Source organism: Eulemur rufifrons, chromosome 7 (assembly GCF_041146395.1).
Source record: "Eulemur rufifrons isolate Redbay chromosome 7, OSU_ERuf_1, whole genome shotgun sequence".
Classification (NCBI taxonomy): domain Eukaryota; kingdom Metazoa; phylum Chordata; class Mammalia; order Primates; family Lemuridae; genus Eulemur; species Eulemur rufifrons.
This window is the reverse complement of record NC_090989.1, coordinates 225,862,126-225,888,050: the sequence shown is the minus strand read 5'-3', so window position 1 is coordinate 225,888,050 and position 25,925 is coordinate 225,862,126. Positions and strand designations below refer to the sequence as shown.

Below are 25,925 nucleotides of genomic sequence, written 5' to 3'. Positions count from 1 at the left end.
TGAGAATTACAGCTTTGGAAGTATTTAACCTTTTCCTGCCATCAGCCATAATTCCTTCCTAGACTCTTTATACAGGCTGAATAAGACACGTATGTTGTTTGCGGCTTTAAGTAGGTGGTGGCAGAAGAAACCTCCTCACCCCCAAGGATGACACTTAAATTTCTAACTCTCCCTAGGTAATAAAAATCCTAACAAAGCAGAAAAAGTAGAAAATGAACATCAGCCAAGCTCCATCAACAGCCACATACTCACACAAACCCCTTGAAAGGTTTATGGGGACAGAGACGTGGGAGGGCTACAGAAAGTGCAGCAAAGACAAGAGAACAGTGAGGAAGAACTTGAAGTGAATAGGAAAATGGAACTCCCATTAATAATAGAAACCCCAACATGAGTAGAAAATAACGAACACGGTAGAAGCAGCTGTCCCTATTTGGGTGTTCACCACGTGCCTGGCATAGTATTATGAGCCCTACATCCATTTAATCTTCACAACAATTCTATGAGGCAGATATTATTTATTTTCCAGTTCACTGATGAGAACACTCAGACCCATTTGGGTTAAATGACTTGCCCGGGTTTGCATGGTAAGAGATGGGGACTGTGGCGGAGACCCAGGCCCACTCCGATGGGCAGAGCCCAGGATTTCTACTTTACCAAAGTGCCTCCAAGAAGAGGAACATCATTACCTTTAAAGGTATGGATACCCGTAAAGGCATCCATAAATAATGCCATACATGAAATATTTAATATATTTATATTTAATATAACATTCAGGGAATTAATGAGTATAATTTATGCAGGAGGCATACTTTTGACAATCTGAGGGTAAATACATATTTTATAAAAGTTTATCATCCTTCAAGGGTAGTCAGGAAGCTCTCTTGCAGAAAGAACTGTAAAATAAATATTTTCATACAGCAAAGAATTGCTTTGTGATATAATTAATCGCCTCAAAATCTTTGTGCTGCAAAAATTTGGATTTTTCTACAATGGCTTTTCTTAAAACAGAACACACGTTCAACTTATAATATGTTTTTAAAAATCTACATTAGCCAATCCTGGAAATGAATAGACAGGATTATGAAGTTTTATGGGATGAATAAATGAAGGGCTTCAGTTAATCACCTTTTATTTTATACCTCTTCTAAAGAAAAAAGAAAGAAAGCATGGGGCAAATTAAAATCTTTAACATTCCGTCTCTGTAACTTGCAGGATCACAGTAATAGTAAGCCAGGAAGTAGCTGAAAGCAGCCACATGACCGCTACACCGATTCACCAGTTATCGATTCAGTGACTAAACTTCACCTTGAACAGAAAGGACATTACCCAGAAGCCAAGACCACAGGAAGGAAAAGGGACTATCAACAGCATTCAATACCCAAGATGCATTTACCAACAAAATAAAATACTTAAACATTTATACTTTCACTGGGCTAAGCATGGTATAAAAACAATTTTTTATTCTTAAATATTTTTCTGACTGTTAATGAATAAAGGATTAGGGAATAAAATTCTCTCTTAGCAAAGTGATCAACTTTGTACACCATCTTGCCAACTCCTGCTTAAGAATGAACGGGATGAACCAATCTGTCCAAAAATAGAGTTGTTACCCAGAAAAACCACAATCATGCAAAAATAAGACATTTCAGAATTGGCTCATTTAAAGAAACAACTCAAATCAAAATATCTCTTGCAATAAATAGCATACAATGCTGGCCGGGCGCGGTGGCTCACGCCTATAATCCTAGCACTCTGGGAGGCCGAGGCAGGTGGATCGCTCAAGGTCAGGAGTTCAAGACCAGCCTGAGCAAGAGCGAGACCTCGTCTCTACTAAAAAAAATAGAAAGAAATTATCTGGCCAACTAAAAAAAATATATATAGAAAAAATTAACCGGGCGTGGTGGCGCATGCCTGTAGTCTCAGCTACTCGGGAGGCTGAGGCAGTAAGATTGCTTAAGTGCAGGAGTTTGAGGTTGCTGTGAGCTAGGCTGATGCCACGGCACTCACTCTAGCCCGGGCAACAAAGCGAGACTCTGTCTCAAAAAAAAAAAAAAAAAATAGTATACAATGCTAAACTATCTTTAAGAGCATGGAACTTAGAACTCAAATGTGCATGGATTCTAAAATGTGAGCAGAAACATATTAAACCAATACACAAATCCAACCCAAAAACATGGAGTTAAGGGCTAAAAAGACATTCAAAAGCACTCAAAACTCAGTTTCCATAAAGCAGTCTGAAAATACTCAAGTGTTCACAGGAACCTAATTTTTATGGTGCAGGACAAAAACCATGTCCCAGACTAATGAGATGATGTGTTTGTAATTTGCAGGAACTCTTATTTTTCACTTACTATCAGGTGGTGACATCACAAACAGCAAATATTGTATAAACTTCTGGGAAACTTGGCAAATGTTTACTATTCCCTTCAATAATGATACAAGTCCCAAAGTCAAATCCTTATTTAGCTTATAAGCAGAACAATTCTGTAGTGCCTGCAGAACTCAATGAGCTCAGTAACTTAAAAAGATCTAAAATTAAAATGTAATGAGATTCAATGAACTTGATAATTTTATAAAATCTGTCCAAAAGCTTTTGGAAATCAGGCTGAAAATACTGTAATATCCCTTCTCTCTCTGGCCCTATCAAATAAAAAAGCACTTTAAGATATTTTCAAGATACCTGCGGCTAAAATACAAGCCTGCTGTTGTGAAAACATAGTTTCAGGGGCAGGTACTTCATATATTTGCAGGGAGGAAAAACACAACTTTTGAATTTGAAACATACTTTTTCTGGAAGCTGGGATTCAACTTCTTTCTTCAGTCTTCTCAGCAAAAATGGTCTCAACACCTTATGCAGACGCCTAATGATCAATATAGTTTCTTCTTCATTTAAGTCCACCTACAAGAGAACCTTATGTGAATTGGATTTTTTTTAAAAAGGATGCTTCATATAATATAGCTTTATGTTACACTTGTTAGGTGTTTCAATACATTCAGTTTTACATATACTAAAGCCAGGTTTATGCCTGTTATGTATACCTCCAAATTCTCCTCCCGTCTGCCTACCAAGTGGTAATAAAATGGCCTCTCAATGGTTGTCTAAGTCTTAAATGCTGAGTTCTGTGGAAAACAGCCCAGAAGCCACCAGTGTTTAGATCGGTAGTGTTAACCCAAAATTTTATGGGACATGTCTGGCAATAAAGGCTGATTGAAGACTGAGATAGAATGAGAGAAAAGAGGTGACAGTCCATGTGTTCCTACTTAAAGCTGAAGCCTTAAGTTAGACCCTTAACTTTGGTTGTCTCAGAGGCAGAAACATTCTGAGGGAACAGGGACTTGAACATATAATAAAAAGAGGAAGAATAAGAATAGATCCAGTTTATGCTAGTGGGTCTCTAAGTCCCTATACCTTATCTCCTTTCCTTTTCTTGGCCCTGATCTAGTTCAAATGTAGTCCTATTTATAAATTCTGAGCCTGGCAGGCCAGCTACATGGGAGGCTGAGGTGGGAGGATCGTTTGAGGCCAGGAGTCCGGGCCAGCCTAGGCGATACAGGGAGACCACACCTCACAATAAGAACCAAAAGAACAAAACCAACCAACCAACCTCTAGGGGGCAGAGTCGACTGACACTGCTTTCTACAAATGGGCAAGCGAATGACTTAACTACTGACCAATGGCAAAATGTGCCTACGAGGTACCTCAAAATGAAAGGGCCCAAACAGTTCAAACATAAATTTTCCTAAAGTATTCTTGGTACCTTTTCATTCCTAAAGCTAAGGAACCACTGATCACAATGACATGGGCCCACTTTTCTTACAATGGCCCATGCCTTCCTTTTATAAATGATCCCTAAAAGAAAACACTGAAAGAAGAGTAAGAAATTTGAAAATGGCTACTCCTGGAGGAGTATGTATGTACACTCAAAATATAAGTTCACACCAAAACCTGAAAAAAGTGTGTACAGAAAATTAGTGTAAACTAGTTCTATTTTACACACAAACTCTTTATGTGGAAATACTTTAAAGGGAAGTCCAAGTTTATAACAAGGAAAGATTTGTTTTAAAGCTTGTATGCAGTTGGTTGATTTGGTTTGGTTACATTGATTCAACACATATCTCCATGTTCATCCTCCCTGAGCCCACCGCAGTTAAGCACTGTGGCAGTCAGGAACATTCTCTGATGGCCTGGTAAGCACGTTGGCAAAAGACAAAGGGGTTAGGATGCCCCATACACCACTAGATCCATCTTCTTAGGAGGGAAAAATAACTCTGGAATGAGACCATGTCCGCCCACTGACCAGCTTCATAAAATAGGAGACACTGTAAACCACCCTATGGATTTTCATGGCTCTAATGTTCTCAGTTTTAGGCACTTTCATTTCATTTCATTGCCATGCAGTAGAAAAAAACAAAAGTTAGACCAGTACCCTTTCGCCAGTCATGGCAAACGGAGCATTAAACCACTGTTCGAATGTGCTGCAGCTCTTGAAAATTGTGGGGAGGAGGAAGTTGAGGAGGGCCCAGAGTTCAGGGAGCTTATTCTGCAGTGGGGTCCCAGTCAAAAGGATCCTCCTGGGGGCCACATAGTGAGTGTTCAAGACCTGAGTCAGCTTGCAGTGGTGATTCTTCATTCGGTGGCCTTCGTCCACTATCATGTATTTCCACCGAATCTACAACACAAGAGGAAGGACCAACGTAGGGTAAGTAAGGGGGTACACAACTAACTCCAACAGGCATTGGTGGTGTGGAAAACCAAAGAACCCACATTTCGTATATGATATGGTGTGATTCTCCTTAAGATGAAAGAATATCAAGAAACAGACCATTTCCCATGTCTGGCAGATCACGTAAGATGTCACATAATAAGAGAATGTTAAAGCAGCAATGTCCCTTACAAGCCATGTGACCCCAAATCACCCTTTTACAAAGAAGGGAACTTAGGTCCAGAATGAAATGGTTGATCCTATGTCTGGATCCTGCGTCTCCCCATCTAAGGCTCCTACTGTTGATACTTTATCATGACAACTATGCCAGATTTCATGGTCATGATACCTCTGCTCATGATAGGTACAGAATATAGGTAACCACCTGAAGCAAATGTTAATGATTTGCTTATTTTTCCAAGACAGCACTGGTGGCATCTATAGCGGAGATGCTCTTGGCTTCATGTTTTCTTTTCTATTACTCTGGCTGGCTACTACCTTTAGGGATTGGCTCATTTGTTTTGTTTTGTTTTGTTTGACTCAATTGCTAAAATTTAAAAGCTGGAACATTTCACATAAAAATCTGGACATCCAACTTCTTTAAAAAAAAAAATGAGCCACTGGGCTTCCTTAGTTCACACATATTCCTTACCTCCTAGGTCTAGGACCCCTGTTTTACCTAAAATGAAAAGATATACTCATTGGCAGAGAGGGCTATGAAAAAATACGATTCCTCCATTTATGTCAACACTGCAGGATTAAATACAATATACTCCTTCAACATAACTATCACTTAAAAAGTCAAGAATACTCATATAGCACAATTCTCTTTCCTAAGTCTACACAGTCACTATCCCTTCTTCCCTCTCTCATACCTCACCCTTTAGCGCTCTTCAAGGCCACTATTCAGTTTTTTTAAAGTGAACACAACGAGGAATGTTCCACTAAGCCTATCCATTCCTCCTACAAACAGTGGCAATGGCCAAGAAAAACATCTGGTGCTCGTATGTCCCCTGATCCCACTGCAGAACGCCTAGAGAGAGCAGGGGGAGGAGGAAAGTATTCTGCACAATCCTCGCCTTCCTCATTAGAAGCTCCAGTCATGTCAGGGGAAAAGGCATAAAATCATCAGTCAGGCTGGGATGTACAGGTAAAAGAAACTACTGGCATTTTTATTTTTCCCTTCCTCCACCACCTCTAAGGAAAGTGTTTAAGAATAATTAAAGTGGTAAGACCAACTGCTCCAAACTTGCCAATAGCATGCAAAGAGGCCAGCAGATGAAAATGTATTTAAATAAATATTCTAAAGCTACTTTCCGGCCTAATTTAGTTTAAGAAATAATAAACAAGGAATCAGAGGTTTTTGATTTTGCTATTGGGTCTACTACTAATTAGGTCTTCCACTTAGAAAAAATTACTACCCCTTTCTATAGCTCCATTTCTCCAGTAACAAATAAAAGTGATGTATCTCATTACCAGGTGTTTCCAATGAATTTTGAAATATATATGCAGAAGACACAATATGAATTTTTTTAAAAGGATCTCAAACGTACAAACACATTCCCATAGTAATATTGAAAACACATCATTTCTGACACTGCCACATTCATCTCTGAGTCTGAGGAACAGGAACACAGCATTGTTGCCGGTGCCATCTCAATTATTAAACCTCCCCTGGGAACACATTTCCTTTATGTTATTTCCTATGATGCCACGAAGGGAACTATCAGTTCGCAGAGCAAAGGTTTAATGCAGAGATAGAACAGACCCAGAAACAGAGATTCTGTTCAATTCTGGACGTAACTTAGTTTCAGATTATAGTGCTTTCAAAACACCATGGGGTAAAAAGAAAAAAAAATTACCAAAGAAAAAATTAAGTTTTCATTGTTTGTTCCATGAAAGACGGTACTTCCATCAGTCTCCATGAACATATTAGGAGACAAGATGATACAAATAGGAAAACAAATTAGGAGACATGTAGGTCACGGAAACAACTCTTTCTCAGCTCCAAATAGTCATGGAAATAGCCCTGAGTAATTCGAACAATGAGAGCCTATTATTTTACCAGGAAAAACCTAAAACAGGGATACCACAAAAGCTGTAGCTCGAATAAATGTTCATATGGTGGAGACCATATGGAGAGGTGCCTGCTCGTCTTCAGAGAGACAGAGGCACAGAGGAATGAAGCTACGCTGACAATATCCCAGGGCAACAAAAACAATTATTTCTTTCCTGAGCATGTTCAGGGCTGTTGGTGAGAAAAGAATTGCAGAAGGGACCCAGGTGAATTTTTTTAAGAGATGTAAACTCATTAACTGTGAGAGGCAAGGTAAGAGCCCTAGGATCACACACACACACACAAATAGCATGCATAAAATTAAAAACCATGACCAAACTATATCGAACACTTTGAAAAAATAAGAAGAAAGAGAAAAAGACAAGTCATCTAACGATCAAATTAAACTATTGAGTACATTCATCTGGTGTCAGACAGATGGGAGCGGGGAGCAGGGGATGGGTATATTCACACCTAACTGGAACGGTATGCACGGCCTGGGGGATGGACACACTTGAAGCTCTGACTTAGGTGGGGCAAAGGCAATATATGTAACCTAAATATTTGTACCCCTATAATATGCTGAAATAAACACACACACACACACACACACACACACAAACCAACTTAAGGAATACTTCACACTTTAGTGTGATGGACCATAATTAGAGACAAAAGAATTTCTTTTAAAGCATACCTTTGCAAGAATGTGCTTGTCTTTTATAATGTACTCATAAGTAGTCAAAAGGACGTTGAATTTGCCACTCCGTAGCTGGGGGACAAGAGAGCGACGCATGGCGGGAGTACCCTGAATGGAAAGAAAACTATGTTACCCAATGGGAGTACATGTGTGCGATTTCTCACTATTCATAGCTTAATGACACCCAGACACGTGACTGAGGAATGCACATATGCCATTGTCACACACTGATCCATTATCTGTAAAGAAAGTCTTGGCTATACGGCACACGTCTTGACACGTTGCAGACCCTTCCCACTGAAGACCGAGGGAGGGGATGCTGAAGAGGAAATGACAGTGACCTTGTGGTGGTGGAGAACCTGCGGCTCTGCTGCAAGACTCCATCTCCGCGGGAGCGGACAGCAGGCGCCCAGGCGCCCGGGGAACCGCCTGACTTGGCGGGAACAGTGGGCACAGCAGCAGCCCACAGTGAGCCAGCCAGCAGCATGCAGAATGTGCGGTATTTGTCATTTGTATTACTCTCATCAGAAACCTCGCAATATGATAATTAACAATTTTCTTCTGGATTTCACTATCTGAAAGTAATTATGGTTTATTACAGTAATCTTCTTGGGATGATTAACTCTCACGGTTTAGTACATGATGTACATGACAAAACTTTACAACGAAATACAGTTCACAGATGTGCATATGGAATGAAGAAAATAGGGTCTATTTTTTGCATTTCCACATTTATATATAAATACAGCATTCCAAACCTTGTAAGAAATTTTCACCACAGAAGGAGCCCATTTGTCAAATTCGTATGTCCAGTTAGACAGAGTCCTAAAGAGAAAAAAATACAGAAGAAAAGACATTTGTATAAAAATTGGTGGTTAGAAAGATGTTCTCATTCATTTTCAGGCCTCACCTTTAAAGGGGCTAGAGAATATAAAATATCTCAACTACATGTTTATTTTAAAGCTGTGGAAATTAGAGATAAGTTAGAGAAATAGGTTTTGCCACAAAGCTTCACAAGTTTGTTTGTGGTTCATAAAAAAATCTCATATAAAAAAAATCAAAGAATGCACAAATATAGAGAGCAAAAAACTAAATTTTAATATGGTATTGAAATGGCAATTGCCAGAGTGATTTTGGGAATCTTCAGAAACAGCCATGTAAGTTCAGAGAAAAGTTGAATCAGGAAAAAGAAACTATAAAACCGTATGAAAATATTAATAAATCTGTCAAGAGGAGGTAAGGGAAGAAATATTGAATGACTTTTTTTTTTTAAATCCCTGAAAGTGTCACCATTACAACATACAAAATATAAAGTGCAAATGACATCTAAATATTATAAATACAGATAATTCATATCAAAAGATCTGCAAATAGTCCCCATTAGACAAAATTTGAAGAAAATACAAAACCAGAATCGTTACTCTTACTCAAAGTCCAAGATCATATCATCACTGAGATCTACAGCGAGACCTCAGTGAGTAAGGTTGCAACCTAACACCCACAGCCAGATATGCTGGCCTCCCAGGGAGGGTGGCTGCAAACCATTATTCCCTCGCCGGGAGTGTTCACTAAAGACCTACTAAGAACCATCCAGCGGTGAGTGAGGCATTGAGGATGTAACAGTGACCAGCAAGGACCTGTCCTTATGAAGCAGCAGACTCACTGACACAGAAAGTGCACACATGGAGCTTACTTTAATGCAAAATTCATAGTTATGATTTTGATTTGGGTTCTGCATTATAAAGATACAATAAAGGAAGATTTAAGAATATATAATCTTTTGATTACATATAAGGTTTTATATACGTTTATATATAAAATGTTTATTTTATATATATAAAATATTTATTTTTATATATATTTTTATATATATATATAAAAAACCTTTTGGATATGGAATAAGGAAAAATCAAAGAAACCTTAAAACACACACACACACACACACACATACACACACACACACACATACACACACACACTCCTTTCTCCTTCATGAACCACTTAAGGAGTAATGACGAATAAGACCGTCTATGCAGTGTGCAGGCCATGTAGACTGCAATGCTAATGGCTGATAAAATCACTTGGTCCTGTGCTTACACAGCCAATCAAAGAAGCCAGGGTGGGGTGGGGCAGGAAATTAAAACCTAAATTCAGATTACATGCTCTTAGTAATCATAGTACATGCTACACTTCTGCCTTAAGTGAAAAACAAGGACAAGCCACTACTAGGGCACTCGACAACATACGGAATGACGACTGTGGAATAAATGACTTTACTTACGAAAGGGGAACAATGATGAGATAGGGGCCATTGAGTCTTTTGTGCTCCATCAGATAAGTGATGAGTGCAATGGTCTGTATGGTCTTTCCTAGCCCCATTTCATCAGCTAAGATTCCGTTCAAATTGTTATTATACAGGGAAACCATCCATTCCAGGCCCTGGAGCTGAAATGAAGAGTAATTGCTTCAATTATCCAAGATCTGCACAGGTAATTAATACTAATACAACTCAAGTGAGGCTGTGACTTCTTAACTCCTCAGTGCTATATGTTGGGTTTCCCACCGTCGGAAAGTCGGGGAGGCACCAATGCAGACGGAATGTAAAATACGAGCCTGTAATCATCCCTGCTGCCTGGCAGGTGCCGAGTGTTAATCAGATTTAGAAATGATGGGCTAGAGCATACTGGTGGGATTTTAAGCAGCTTTACTGCTCATCCTTACTTAGCATTTCACAGTATATGACATTCTAGAATTATTATAAATGAAGAAAACCCAAACCTAAAATCTCTTCCAACCACTCCAAGAACAAAAAGCCAATGTGAGGATTAAAGACCAACAAACCAGAAGCCAGATTTGGCACAGATCATGGGACATAGCCTTTTTGGTAATGAATAGACTACCCGCTAGGGTGAGACCCCCTCAGTGAGGAAGGGGACATTTTTATTCCTGGCAGAGAGAGAAAGTTCCCAGGCAGCACATGGAAACTTTGCAATGTGGGTACTCCCCAAAGGCTGCACACGCTGGAAGCTGATTGCCTGGAAATACGTTTGACATATTTTTAAAATACAAAAGCCCTGCCTCACAGAGTCAGCTTTGGACTCCCCACGTTAACTACAAAAGAAAGCCTGGGTGAAAATACAAAATTGTTAAACCTCCATCCCACAACCACCAATGCCCTTCCACCATCGTACCACAGATGCTGGATTTAAATGGTCAATTTTATATATTATATATATATTTCTGCTAAAGTCGATTTAGCTTGCTAATGATGTTATACTCAGGGAAATGTTAATATTAATTTGTTTTATGTGAGAACAAAGTAAATGATTCATTTATTTAAAATACCAAGGTAAGATGCCTGCCTCCCTTCCAAAACTTGCATTCAGAGAGGAAACAATAAACAAGGCACATGTGCACAGTTCCCCAGAAGTAGGTGACAGTGCTAATGTGTAAGATTTTATTGCCCAGCATTTTTCTTAGAGAGACACTACAATGGTTTGAAGAACTACTTTCATAAGCCACTTGAGGTACCTTGTACCACGTGAGACTCCAAAGACACCCTTAGGTTTTTGCACAACTACAGCAACACCAAGAGATATGCAGAGAAACAAGAAGAGCCTCCAAGAGACCAGGCAAAAGACAGAGCGGGGAAGAGGGGAAATAATTGCAAGCCACAAGTGTAGATGGGAGAAATTGCCTGCAACGTGACCACAAGACCACCTGACCTTTAGAAAAGTCAACTAAATACAAGAATCATTTGGAGACTTCGTGGGAGTAGATTTTTTTAAACAAAAATTGGTAAAGGGACTGAATGTTGCATCTGTGTTAATTCCAGATAAGACAGAAGCAGAGACTGGACAGAGGGTACTAGAAACTCACAAAAGTTGCAGGAAGTGATTTGGACTTTCCCAGGCTGTGGGACTGGGGGGCAGGGAGGGTTGGATATCGAACCAAGCTTATGTGCCTCTCCAGGAAGCAGCAGGAAGGCCTCAGCTATGTCAAGGTTAAGTGAATATTAACGATCCAAAAGCCTGTCAAGGAGCAGGAAGACAGAAAGCTTACAAATGCACAGAAGGATCAGGGAAGGTTTTGGGCCACATTTTGAACTGTGGTGGAAGGAATGGAAAAGATCTCAATCAGGCAGATATGGGCGGTCAGATTGCAAGAATCAGGAACCTCATGAGGCAGAAAGCCAGAGGGAGACAGTGCAAGGCACATCCAGCTCAGCGAGTTGGGGAGGCACAAAAGTCACATACAGGAGGAGGAGAAGCTAGGGTTGAAAAAAGAGTGATGAAGAGTGCTTACAAAGATGTGGCACAGGAGGAGAAAATCAATGTGGCACTAGAAGTTATTTATGAATAATCTAACACATCTCCCATAAACAGGAACACAAAAATTTATTAGAACATACTCTGAATTAACATCTATGACAGGTAGGCCACATGATGAAAAAGATGAAAACCACTCTGGACTTCATGAAAGTGGTATGGGCTTTGGAGAAAATGTGACCTTACTTAGGCAAGAGCAGTGGTCCTCCCTGGAGGCCCTAAGACCTTTGCAAGAGATCCACAAGGTCACAATGATTGTCATGATAGTAAGGCATGATTTGCCATTTTTACTGTGTTGACATCTGCACAGATGACACAAAAGTGATGGTGGGTAAAAACTGCTGGTACTTTAGCAGGAATCAAGGCAGTTCTATACTAGCAATCACTGTATTCTCCACTCCCATGCAACAGCAGCACACACAGCACCAAGTGTGAAGAGTGGAAGGGACCTGGTGCCAAAAAGTTTGAAAACCACTGGTTTAACACATGCACTTTGTAAAGCATATTCTAGAAGACATTAGTTTTACAGGATGTCAAGGGATGATACATAAAAATAGGGTTTGGTGGTCAAAGAAGTTTAGGAAATATAAAGTCAATGTCAGACAAGTTACTCTACTGCAGGACACCAATGTGCATCCTGGATTATACATTTGTTTTTGCAGAGTCATTACTGTGCTGATGTGTGTTGTGAATTACCAAGAGGGATCAAGGGGTCATAGTTAGGGTGACCATATGTCTAGTTGGTTTAGGACGGTCCAGGATTATGCCTATTATCAATAATAAGAGCCTCTACTCACTCTCACAAGTATCTAAATTTGGAATAGTAAATTATATGATAAGCCTAGTTACAGCTGATAGTATTTCCTATATTTATTTGACCACAAAACTTTTTTTTTTGAGGAACAACTCATGGAACAAATGTTCAAAGGAACACACTTTGGGAAACCCTTCAAAGTGGCAGAAGGTAGAAGATAGGAATTAACCTCAATCCAGACAGGTCAAATGAAACATTTCTATGTTTACAGCCTAGTTTTTAATCAACTCACAGATGCTCACAACTTTATTGTGTCTTAATAAAAAAGCACAAATGTAGTGGACAGCTACTCCTAGGTGGTTGAACCCATAGCATAAAACTATAGCCACAACCAAAAATTTTAAAGAAACACTTCATTTACTTCAAGATGAGGCACTGAGGTTCCCTACATTGACAAGAATGTGGCCGGGGTTTCCATTTTGAAGAGATCTACAATGAAACTGTTCTAAATGTTAAGCCAGTATTTCTTAAGACAAAGCACATCCCAAAACCGTAACAACAGAGAAAACTGGTATGGTATGTCGTTGTAGAGATGGTAACACAGAAGTACTTTAAAAGAAGAATTACAGGCACAGCAGGAAGGATCTCAATATTACACATGATGTGACTAAAATGTCTCACCATCATGAAAACCTCTTCTTCAGTCAATAAGCATGACATACTTCAATCAAAATTAGGTAAAAGATTACTTCTTGCTAACACAAACCACACTCATTACCTGGTAATGCTTTAGGGTCCCGTTAATGAGGAGGGCAGACTGCTTCTCCACCCTCTCTGAGATGGCGTGAGCCACAGTGTAGTAGGACTGGGAGCCCCTGGCGCTGTACTGCATGCTGTACTCGTCATCCACGTCTTGCTTCGCTGTCCTGAGAAACGGAACGTGCAGAATCACACACAGACATGTGTGCATGTGTTAGTTCATTTCATTCAAGAAATAACAAATGAATCGAGAGCCTAAACTAGTTGCAATAAATACGGTTTATTTGTCACCCACTACATGCCTTGCAGTTAAATATACTACCTGTAATCCTCACAAAAACTAAGCATGGTAGGCACTATCATCCTCACTCTCATTTTATGCATGTGGAGAACTTGAGATTCAGAGAGGTTACTTCATTTGTCTGGGTCACATGAAATGTAGTGAAAACAGGATTTGAAAGCAGGTCCGCTTGACCTCAAAAGACCAATAAGAGCGTGAACCCTACCCCTGCAGATTAACACTTCGCCACTGAAGCTGTCCCAGTCTGCTAGGATACAAAGGTGAATCCTATTCACAGAGCGCTGGCTAAAGTTTGAAGGACAGGTGGGAGACAGCAGCAAAGGGGTAGGAAAGCGGAAAGGTAGGCTTCTATCTCCTTTGCCGTGTTCACAAGCTAGTATTTGCTCGGACAGGCAATGAAGAGCCATTGAGGGGTTCTTAAAACCTTCAGTGAAGGAGCTTGGCAGACTGGTAAAATGAAGGTTCCTAAAGGGGGGCACAGAGCTATGGAATAAAAGGGGAAAATGTAAGAATGTCTATTTCTGGTTTTTAAAAAAATCTCGTCTTTTAAACTGTGCTCTTTTGCATATTGTTTCACAACAATTTCCTTTTAATAGTAGAGCTATCCACGCGGAGAAGTGAGCAGGCCGCCCCTGCAGAGGGCCCACGGAGCGGATGAGACGCTGAGCGGGCACTGGGCAGGAAGGGTTGGGAGGGTTCAGGGACTGGCTGGGGGCTGGTGGCCGACCTGGCCATGGCAGTGAAGACCAGCTTCTGGGCGAGTACGGATGCCATTAAGGGAGACAGGAAAGGCAGCAAAGCAGCCAGTTAGGAAGGTAGGTGTGATTAGTTCAATCTGGGAGGGAAGGGCAGAGGTCACGTGTGAAGCCCAGAAGTGAGCCTGAGCCGGGGTGGCAGGTTCAGGAGGGAAAAGAAGAAGGGAGGGAGGGAGGAAGGACAGAAGGAAGGAAGGACGACAGATGAGAGCTGAGCGGGGACCTCTGAGAGCACAGCTTCAAGCAGAGTATGAGGATGAAGTTAGCTCTCTTCCTTAAGCTCAGTTTTCTAAATGGCAGCTTATAAAGCATCATCCTCACGCAATGCATTTCCAAGGGAAAAAAACTCCAAGAGATACACACTCAATGATCTGCTTAGCATCCTTCTCAGAAACTTCTTCGCTGTTTGGATCCAGAAGTATTTTCTCTTCAGTCTCCTGCCTGCTGGACTCTTCCTCCTCATCCTGGGGAAGGAACAAAGACAGGGAGAAAATTGCATTTTAACAAGCGATTCTCTAGGAGGCATTTTCTGAAAAAGAGATGAAATAGTATTCAACTTCAAAAATGAAAACGTACATACAACTAAGGGAGGAAGTAAATTCAGCATCTCCTTAAGCCAGGCAATACACCATCCCCCTGCTATCTAAATTACTGAGTGAGAGAACGAAAGGAGCCTTCTGGGGATCCCCCCGAACCCTTGCTCCCAAGAATAAATAAGTAAACACCACGGCAGAAAGATGGATATTTATCATTATTTGGTTATCAAAGAGTCCTGTAGACCATATCTGCTCTCATTTACTCAGTAGCATTAGATATTCCTCTCTCCAAAGCCAGACTTTGGAGATCTAGTATCCTCCTCCTCATACACATGTGCTCCCTGATGATGCCAGGTAGACTTTGATGGCCCCACATGTATCCTATCCTCTGTAGAGACCCGAAGCTTGTGGGCACACTGCTTTCTGTGGCTGATTCATGTCACACATTTTGAGCTCTGAGATAAAAACTGTCCATACCTTGGCACAGGACTCCACACCTCCCACCTCTGGACTACGTACCACATTCACCTGGCCAGTTTGAAAGCATCACTATATTCACTTACAGCCACTGCTAAGTTGGTGCCGAAGGTTAAGTGTTTCTAGATAATCGAGCAGAATTTCCTTTAAAAGCAGGTTTAAAGAGAACCATGCTTTTCCATAATTCTTGAATGAAAAGAATATGAACTGACACTTATCTGTGCTAAAATTCACCCTGTGTTAACAGATCATTTAGAAGCAGGGAGTAAGCCGAGGACTTGGCACAACTTCGCTTTCTGGGTGAGGAAATGAAGCTCTGAGAGGGGACATGACTCTCCACAAGTCACTTGGGCTCGCTTGTGGCAGGCGCGAGGTGAGTTCCCGGGTCTCCTGTCTCCCAGGTCAGAGTTCGTTTGCTTCCCAGCTGTCTAGGGCTGCTGTGCTTGTCGGGGTCTCAGGGTGGCACCTGCTGGTTAGGCAGCCTATTTCATCTCTCTGTCCCTCTCTGTCTCTCTTACTCACAGAGAAGGTTCTTCCAATGGATCACTTATGGGCATACGCATCCAAGTAAATAAGATACATTTTAAAATTGATTTTCCAACCTTTAAATATCTCAGAGATAGAGTAGCTGGGGAAAAAAAATAGCATGGCAGAGAAACTATTTGCTCTTTAATGGTTATGCTTTTTTTTTTATGTAACTCTTGTTATTTTTCCTCTTTACAAAAGCAGGAAGTGCTCATGGTAGATTAATTTAGAAAACACAGATCCATGAAATAGCAGAAAAATAGCCACTGTCTTAAGATCCTGGTAAAGGCTGCTTCATCCAGTCCTTGGCCCCTGTGCCATGGCACTCTTTGGACTAAGATTCTCCTACACTGGAAAACATCAGATTTAATGACTACATATTAACAAAATGCTCTAATAAAGAATATCAAATCTTTCAACTCTTCTCTTCATAATTATTACATATTTCATACTTTAACAAATATCTTGTTTCCTAATTTCTATTAAATGTATCCAAAATTCCCATTTTAGGTGCCAGATATATTAAGTATTCCTTCTAAGAGACTGAGAAATGTGATTCTCTTTGGGTTACAAGTATATTCAAGGAATTCAAATGAGAATCACATTTACAGAGAAATCAAATCAGAAGGATCAATAAACGCATTAAACCAAGCTCATGTTGCCCTTTTCATCTAAGTTCCCAGACTTTCAACTTCAACTAGACCCTAAGGCCTAAAGGGCTTCAGAAATTTTTAGGCAGCTCTCAGTGTGAGCCACTTGGAGGCATGGGATTGCCTTTCCCGAAGCAATAAGCAATCCATCTTCAATTTTCCCCAAAAGACCATTCCACCATCTCCAAGTTAATGCCAGCTTCTCATTTCTTGGTTCCAAATGAATTTAGAATTCGCCAAGCTTCCCCATCAGCCAGGAGCTCCCAAGAGATCACTGTACCACGAAGCATGCCTCATCAAAGCTTCTGTAAATAAATCCTTAGCCCCACTTGTCACCCGAAAGCCAACCCTGGAGTAAGAAGTGCCAGATGGACACAGGGGCTGAGCCTACATTCAGGGAGAAGTTTCTTTCTCTACCAACTTTCTTCTTCCTTCCTTCTTTTTTTTTTTTCTTAATTATTTCTTATTTTTGGCTATATCTGTGGAATCTCTACCAACTTTCAAATCAATAAACCCCAAACAGAGATACATACATACCTCCTCCTCATAATCAGAATCACTCTCTTCACTGTCGGATCTAGGAGCAACTTCGTAACTAAGGAAAAGGGGTGGGGAAGAGAAAGGGGCTTAGTTCTTTAAATTACAAGACAGTACAGACGCACGTGACTTAACTAGCATGTTCTATGGACAAACGACAAATGCAATAAACAACTTCAACCATCTCAGCAAAGACCATGTTGTTTTAGTTTTAAGATTTTACAAGGACAACCAAAATCTAAGACGCCAAAAGACCGCCACTAATGCCACTTTCATGCCATACCCAGGATTCATCTCCAGCCAGGCATCCAGCTGGCTCGCTTTGGGTGCTTCTGGTCCAAATAGGACCTTGCCGGTTTCCGTGTGAGTCACTTTGACAGGGAGGTCGCTCATCTGACTGCTCTCATCTATCGGCTAGAAAGGAGGAAAAAAAAATCACATCACCGCTTGATGTTAACACATTCTCCTAGCTGTGTGCTGGATGTTTCTCAGCCTTTTGGCTGCCCACCATCTGAAATCTTTCTCTGCATCTGGAAATTTCGCTACCTCTTGGTGGGAGGTGAGAGGCCACTTCCCAAGAAAGACACTTAACACGCCACCTCCCTAAAAGCTAAGGTGCAGGCAAAATCCTTAGCTCCACCGACTGGATGCAACCCCAAGGCCCTGAGTTAGAAGCCAGAAGTTCAAGGGACTGAGGACAAACGGTCACACTGGGGGAAGGGCAGACCACAGGGGCAACAATGCCTGGGAATGGTATTGGCCGTACCAAGCTCCCGCCTCCTCCCAGCAGCAGCCGTCTCCTCACTGGACCAGTTACACAGTATAATACTGGGTAGAGCCCTGAGTCAGGTTCTCCAGTAATCCCAGACATCTGATGAATTATCTAATATCCTATTAATAAATCACCTTCTTATGTAAATCAGGCAGAGTTGATTTTGGTAATTTGCAACTAACAACCCCCCAATTCCTCAACTAATATTTCCCAGATAACAACTATTACAAAGTTATAGTTGCAGAGAGAATGAGAAAAGAAAAAGCTATTGTAACCCATGTCATCTCATTAGTGGCTGGTTTGGCTTCAGAACCAGTGTCCGATACCACTTGGTATCTAACCTAACCACTGGAACCTGTGATAAAGAGTATGATAAAGAAAATAGCTCTGTTTCTTTGGAATCTGGAGAATGGACCAAGATTGAGCTGAAGTTCATTACCACACTCTAGCAAAATGGCTTGCTCAGAAAACTAAAAGAATAAATGAAATTGCAGAGGTTGTATTTAACCTGCTTCAGAGAACAAATTGTCTTAAAAGGCCTAAAAATGGAGTGATCCTATGCAAATGAATACTACTGATTTTAGGGTGATCCTATACTTCTAGAAGCAGACCCCCAAGGAAAACATTTGTTTGGAAATGCTTGATCTATGAGTGGTTCAAGTATCTATCTCCTGAAAAGTAATCAAATGGAATGTTTGGATAATTCATTAATTCCATAATTTTTCCTAAATTATTTTTTTTTTTTTGGAGACAGGGTCTCACTCTGTTGCCCAGGCTAGAGTGCAGTGACATCATCACAGCTCACTGCAACCTCAAACTCCTGGGCTCAAGTGATTCTCCTGCCTCAGCCTCCCGAGTAGCTGGGACTACAGGTGTGCACCATCACGCCTGGCTAATTTTTTCTATTTTTCATAGAAACGGGGTCTTACTCTTGCTCAGGCTGGTCTCAAACTTCTGGCCTCAAATAATCCTCCCACCCTCTGTCTCCCAAAGTGCTAAGATTATAGGCATGAGCCACCTCGCCTGGCCTAAATTACTTTTAATTGAGGTTAAGCAGAAATGATAGGGGGAAAAAAGTATGCTGTAGGTTATCTTCTGTTATCTTGTAGGAAATGACCAAACCATTCCCCCCAACATAAACCCAAGGGTTCTTTCCCTCTACTTCCTCAACAAAACACTGTCAGAATAAGAAACAATATATTAGTGATTATCCACAAAAATCACCTTAAAAAAAAGAAAAGGCTTACTCCAGACTGTCTTTTTATTCTTTTGTGTATGTTAAAGCAATGGTTTCCAACACCACTTCTTTCATGCCAACACTCTGCTTCTTCCTCATTAACGTAAAAGGTCATCTATCTGCCCACAAGATAAAAAAGGGAAATCTACCATTTGCTATCATTTCCTTTGGAAAACTCATATTCTGTTATCTTGAGCCATGATAATACAGCTTGTTTTATTGCTAATGTCATGCCTCAAAGAAAAGTGGAAATCACCGTGGCTGGAATTAGAACTTTGGCAAAATCACTGAATGAGCACAGAAGAGTATAATAAGAACATTATTTCAAAACAAACTGAGCAAAGGTCCACCTTGCAAACCTAAGCAAACAGAACACATGTGTTAAGATTAAAAGAAAAAAAAAAAAGGTGCACGTAACAGGCTCAAGATCAGTAGCTAATTTTCCCAAGAGATAACAGGAGATAAGAACACTATTACACTAACATGTTAAATCCCTCCCTGCCTGCTTGTTAATTACAGGCCCTATGTGAGGCATGCTTAGGTAAGGCTGGGCTTTTGCAAATTAGAGTTGTTCCTAAGTGCTCTCATATATAGTATTCTTCCCCCATAACAGCCCACTGAGAGGTTCTTACACATTAGACATTTATCCTGATCCTTTCTTTCCTTGTGATGGATTATAGTGGTTAAGCAACATTTATTGTTCAAGAGCCTTCTATTCTGCATGGAACAGTGGTGAAACCTTTTTTCAGCATCTAGGCTGAGTTCACAATACGACTCACATGCACAGTGATTCTAGAATGAGAAGAGGCGACACCCCGCCCACCCCAACCCTCCAGGCACGTTTCTCAGCATCTGTGAGAGGAGGAGAAGGCGGTTTGAAACAAACCCCCTTCCCGAGCTGCTTTGGGGGTGTACCTCCTTATTGTGAACCACTGGCACAGAGCCTTGAGTTTTTCAGAAAAAAAAATCCAATAAATAAATAATTGTATCCTCATGATTCAGGAGAATATTAGAAATGGTAGGAAACAAAATCTAGGACTAGACTGATGAATATACATATAGAAGCTACACTGTAAGCCTATAGAAAATGTCAACAAAATGAGTTAACCACGTATGTGAATTGTTTAGTTTATGTATTTTTATAATTTCAAATTAGTAATAAACTAGGGAAACTGGGTCGTATTTTATGTTTCTGTATCATTTTCTGGGGAAATGTAATTATAGAATCATTTAAGATTATTACATATTCCATGTATTCATAAATATATACTTATATGTGGGCAGAAAATTCTGGAATGGTACACAAAAAATTTAATATCAGTTGATTGGTAGTCTGAGATGGAAGTAGATTATTTTTCACTATATCCCTTTTGTATTATTCTAATTTTCTCCTATGCTAATGTACTACTATTTTTAATTAAAAATAAATAGCTGAGTAAAAATAAAATTAGTATACAGAAAGAATGGTGTTGCAAGGTATGGCAAAAACTCCATTGAGCAGAACACAGTAGAAATGGATGAAAACCCCTCACCTCTCCATCTGGTCCCAGGGCAGACTCTCCACCTTCCGCATTCTCTTCAGCCTTCTGCAAAACAACAATATCAAATGTTATGTGTCCACCAAGAAGATGGGTGAAGGACTTCATGGCACTCTGGTCTGTGACAGAATTTCCTCGCTAACCATTATCATCTAACACAGCATAAGTGTTAATGCCTTTTATTTTTACTTCTCTTCACTATCTCAGACAAAGAGTGTATTTTATTAGCAACTTGCAGAGAGTCATTTAAAGCCAGACATGATCTGAGGCCAGCACACTAGAGATTTGTGGATTGTGTCTTCAGGGACCCCAAGAGCTTAAGACATGGCAGCATCAAGACGGCGGTCAGAATCTGAAATGTTCTTCTCGTGTTTGGCAGTGTGAAGACAAATCCTGATATAATTAGCTCAACTTTCCTATTCCCTAAGCAAGTTTTCATCAGCAATGAAGAATAACATTCTAAAAACGTCCATCAAAAATAAGCTTTGAACTCCTCCTGGGTCATAAAAATATAAAATAATACAAAACTCTGTGAGTTCTCTGGATGTTTTTCATTCTACCTAATTGGCTTTCATAATATACAGCATTTCCACTGTGTGTAAAATTTGATGCAGATACTGTAATCTCACGAAAAATTCTGTGATCTACTATTTCTTAAATTTTCCAATATCTTAGTATATTAGCCTCTATGTGCCTCAAAGACAAACTAAATGAAAAGCTAAGATTATGTCATCTTTTGTACTCAAGAGTTTCAACTGTAATATACACAAAATAGTCTAAAATTTCCTCCATTTATGGCAATCGCTCTGGCAAGTGAAACCTTTAATATCACCTTTATAGAATCTTTATAAAGTTATTGCTGGAAAGCTATGCATTTCTGTGTAGTACAAGAAAAAACAACTATAGTCATTTTCTTCATCAAGATATTTAAGAAAATGAGCTTTCCTCCCTTGGGCTCTTTAGTTAATTAAAGATATATATAATGATAAGGAATCAATATTAACTCAACCTCGTTTACTTAAGACATTGATTCTAAAATACCTTTTTGCCTTTCATGAAAATAACTCAATAGTCTCTTGACAAAACAACTTTCATGAAAATATTTAACATTAAAAATCTAGCCTTTGATCCATACTGAAGAAAAATAATTCCATAAATGTTTGAAATTTTTGAAGTTCTTTTATTAATGTATAAAATATATGTATGTATGTATATACGTATAGTATGCCAAAGCCCTGGGCATAAATATGTGTAAATGTGTATGTACACCAAAGCACAAAGCATAAAAAATGTAGCTTCTACCTACAAGTAGCAAATGAAATACTCTCTTTGTTTATGATTTTCCAAGAATTTAATTTTGTGTTTATGCCATCACAAAGTGAAAATATTTACAAGCTCAAAAGGACTGACCAGCTTCAAAGAGCATCAGGCCTTGTATCTAGGCTAGGGATACAGGACAATGGCAGAAGCCCTCAGTTCAGAAAAGAAACCATTCCTGCTACCAGTCACTGAAGGTTCCATTTTTGGAATCTCAGGCACTATACTCAAGGGACTGTTTTAATTAAGGGGAGAAAGTCAATTAATCCCACCATTCTTTCCATACAAACTAGAAATAAGCTACAAATTTGGCCACAAAGAAAATCAAATAAGACAATGAATAAGCCAATTTCAAATATCTAGCAAGTGGAATTGGATCACCATTTGAATGAATAGTACATTAAAAAGCTTGAAGCACCATACATTAATAGAATCAAAACTATTGTAAAGGATACTCTCCAATGAATATACTCTTGACTAGCTAGATTGTTATCTAAAAACTGTCTTATAATTAGGCCCTTCCATTACTGAAAATCCCCTAAACTATTTTTTAAAATTCCATTAGGTATCAAATTTGAGAGGCAAAGTAATATTAGATATAAGACACTTGATCTGGAATTAGACCCCCTGAGTTTGAATCCCAGCTCTGTGACTAAGTGCAAGAGACCTTAGCTGTATGATCTTGAGCAAATCTTCTCTTTGTAGCCTGGTTCCCTCTTGTGTAAAACAGGGATGGTAGCAGTACCTGAGTTACAGGGCTGCTGCAAGACTGGATCACTATGTGGATACATATAATCCAATGTTGCAGATATACATGCTGTGAGCATCAATCTCCACAACATACAAGAGTCAATGATGGTCCAAGGGCTGTTCTTCTATGTCTGCAATTAAGACTGGCTGTAGCATAGCTTGAAAACTGCTTTATAAGGCTAGGAGGTCAGGGATTTCAGTTTGTTCTGTTCACTGATGCATTCCTACACCTACAGGGGTGCCTGGCACTTAAGCACTCAATAAATACTTGGTGAATGAAGGAATGAATGAATGCGCCAAGAACAATGCCTTCCACTTAGCATATACTCACTGAATTATTATTATTGTAATTAGGTGCCAATATATTTGCAAGTCATAAAATAGTTAAGAGCACACACCCACAATTTGCCATTGAACTGGTGCTCTGTGAGACTTCTGCACACCCTGTCCTTAGGCGCAATTCTGCTGTTATTCTAAGAGGTGGAAGCCAGGTGGCAGTCTACTGTATGGCCAAGAGATGTCAATTTCTCCCACCCTGCTTTGGCTTCTTTCAGTTTGGTGACATCTCTGGTTGGTGTACTTTCATAAATCAACGTTCTCACATCATACTGATGCTATCTCTCAAAACAAAACAAAACAAAACAAAACAGAAAAAACTAACCAAAAAAAGCCCCTTTTTTGGTTCAAAGTTAACATCCAAGAGACTGTGATTGGTGCTACTGGTTGAGCTAACTCTGGACAGTCTGAGCACCTGGTGAAATGGCCTGGTACAAACGCAGCAGCTGCTGCAGCATCTCCTGCACCTGAGGAATTTTCACAGACAGCTATATCTGTGCCATGTATTTGCAAACCCATGCTGTCAATATTACTGGCTGACGCCTGAGCTTATTTCCATTGATTAAAACCAAACCAAAACAAAACAAAGCACTACAATTCATTCATTCATCAGAACTGAAGAAACTTTGTACTCACTTCTTCCTACAAGCAAAAAAGTTTAGAACTAATTATGCTTATGCAGGGAGGGAGCAGCATAATTAACCTAACCATGTAAGGGGACATGATATACATTATTCATAATTAAAGATTATTCATCACTAAAAATTACTCAAACTAAAGACAACCTGGGTTCCCAATTTCCAAGGCCAATGTCAGTTCCTATCCTCTGTTTAGGAACGTTCACAAAAAAAGCCATGTGTGTGGCTACCCAGCTTCTTTGCAGAAGGTATATAAAATAATCAACAACAGGGCTGAGGAGAGAAGGAACTCCCTAAATATGAAAATCTCACGTAAGCTGAACTCAAGAAAATAGACTTCAATGGGGCACTTTATTTAGATTACCACAACACAGGCTATAAACAGCCTCATTCTGTAAAGAAACGGTTTTATATCAAATATTTTACAATCTATATTATAAAGTGAATGTACTTTATCCCCCAGCGGGTGTTGTTATAATATGCTGAAACAACATTCAAATGTGCTGGCATCTGAAGGACTCATTCTGCTTCACTGGAAACCTAAGCTTTCAGAAACCACTCGGGTTATTTTTACTGTCATTTAAGTGGACCTTTGAGCATTAAGATAGGTGATCGGGCAATAAAAAATGCCCAGGAATATCAAATTAACAGACATTTGCACATTACTTGGGTTGTTTCTTACAGAAAAAACCAATTGGAACATTTTGATTCAAGTAACTGGTCAATCCAGTTAAACAGGACTTTGATCCAAACTTCTGGTTTTACTCATTTTGACACTGAACTAATCAAATAAATCTAATCACTGTGGCATTGTGTTCACCTACGCTTTAATAGTCCCTACACTCAAATGTGCAGAATTACATTGGAACCTTTCTTTTACCTATGAAAATCTTGTGAGAGAAAGCTGCAATAAACTAACCATATAATCTTTGGGGGAAAACAGAGATAAAAAAATTGAGAAGAATCAGAGAGCAACTTGAATTTAAAACAAATGTCAACAACATTACTATTTTGCATTTGATACTCTTTTCCATTTGATACTCTTTTCACCAAAAATTATGCCCTGTACACACTTTTCTGATTTTTTTTCATATCCAATTTTTTTTTTTTTTTTGGGAGATAGAATCTCGCTCTGTCACCAGGGTTAGAGTGCAATGGCGTCATCATAGCTCACTGCAACCTCAAACTCCATGCGATCCTCCTGCCTCAGCCTCCCAAGTAGCTGGGACTACAGGTGTACCACCACACCTGGCTAAATTTTTCTATTTTTAGTAGAGACAGGGTCTCGCTCTTGCTCTGGCTGGTCTCAAACTCCTGGTCTCAAGTGATCCTCCCACCTCAGCCTCCCAAAGTGCTAGGATTAAAGGCATGAGCCACCATGCCCAGCCTGATATTTAATATCTAAAAAAGATAAAGATACATTTCTTATAATTATATCAATCAGTACATTATGTCAAGAAAGCTCCCCCTCCAAAAATCACAATCCTGATATTTACTTGTAATAGTGGTTGACATGAGAGACAGAGAGAGAGAGAGAGAGAGAGAGAGAATAAAATAACTTTTAGAAATAAAAACACCATAATGAAAAAGATATCTGGCCTAGTGTTGTCCCATAGATTCTGAGAATGTGCCCATTGGTATCAAGGGTTTCCAAGAAATGTCACAAATAAATAACAAGAGCATAGTTCTACTAGTATATCCCATTGAAAGATGTGGAAAGGAGAATTAAATATTTAATTTTGGCTGACGTCAACAGCCAGAAGCTGAACCCCTGAAAAGGGGTTTCTAAGAAGTAGGCGGGGCGTCCCTGGCATGAGCTCCTAACCACAGCTTAAGGAAAAACACACCCTGAAGCACTATGAGAAATGCCTTACTGTCATCAGAAACCTTTGTAAATTAGAGGCCATGTAATTAGAAAATTCTCTTTGTAGAAGCTGGAGGATTGGGATGGTAATAAACAGAGTTCACCAAAAATAATAAACCCTCACTTTTCTTCTGTATGCCTCAATAGTCAAAGAATCTGTCATTGTCCTAAAAGACATCCTACTCACTAATATCCAATTGATTCCCAACTAGAAAAAAACAATGGCCATTCATTGGTTCAACATTAGAAAACATATGCAGTAAAGGTTAAAAAAATTTATTTTCCAAAAAACTTAACCACATAACAATCATCATGATTCTACTTTTATATCACAGAATTATTTGATAAAATAATATTTACTGAGCACTTACTATGTACCAGGCAGTGTTCTA

At 39.6% G+C, this 25,925-nt stretch overlaps 1 protein-coding gene across 7 annotated transcripts in view; it reads right to left on the bottom strand.

Annotated features, from left to right (window-relative positions):
- SMARCA2 (SWI/SNF related BAF chromatin remodeling complex subunit ATPase 2) overlaps positions 1–25,925 on the bottom strand; it is a 164,546-nt gene that overhangs the window by 90,240 nt on the left and 48,381 nt on the right. For 6 of the 7 annotated variants that reach the window (XM_069476443.1, XM_069476448.1, XM_069476446.1 and 3 more), the window contains exons 10-19: positions 20,623–20,676; positions 17,365–17,495; positions 17,082–17,139; positions 14,720–14,820; positions 13,320–13,467; positions 9,741–9,904; positions 8,218–8,284; positions 7,457–7,567; positions 4,428–4,670; positions 2,786–2,899 (exon numbers count right to left, since the gene is read on the bottom strand). In XM_069476443.1, the coding sequence (XP_069332544.1) occupies positions 2,786–2,899; positions 4,428–4,670; positions 7,457–7,567; positions 8,218–8,284; positions 9,741–9,904; positions 13,320–13,467; positions 14,720–14,820; positions 17,082–17,139; positions 17,365–17,495; positions 20,623–20,676 (1,191 nt within the window). The remainder of the gene's footprint in view (positions 1–2,785; positions 2,900–4,427; positions 4,671–7,456; positions 7,568–8,217; positions 8,285–9,740; positions 9,905–13,319; positions 13,468–14,719; positions 14,821–17,081; positions 17,140–17,364; positions 17,496–20,622; positions 20,677–25,925) is intronic. The other variant, XM_069476450.1, reaches the window with a different exon arrangement.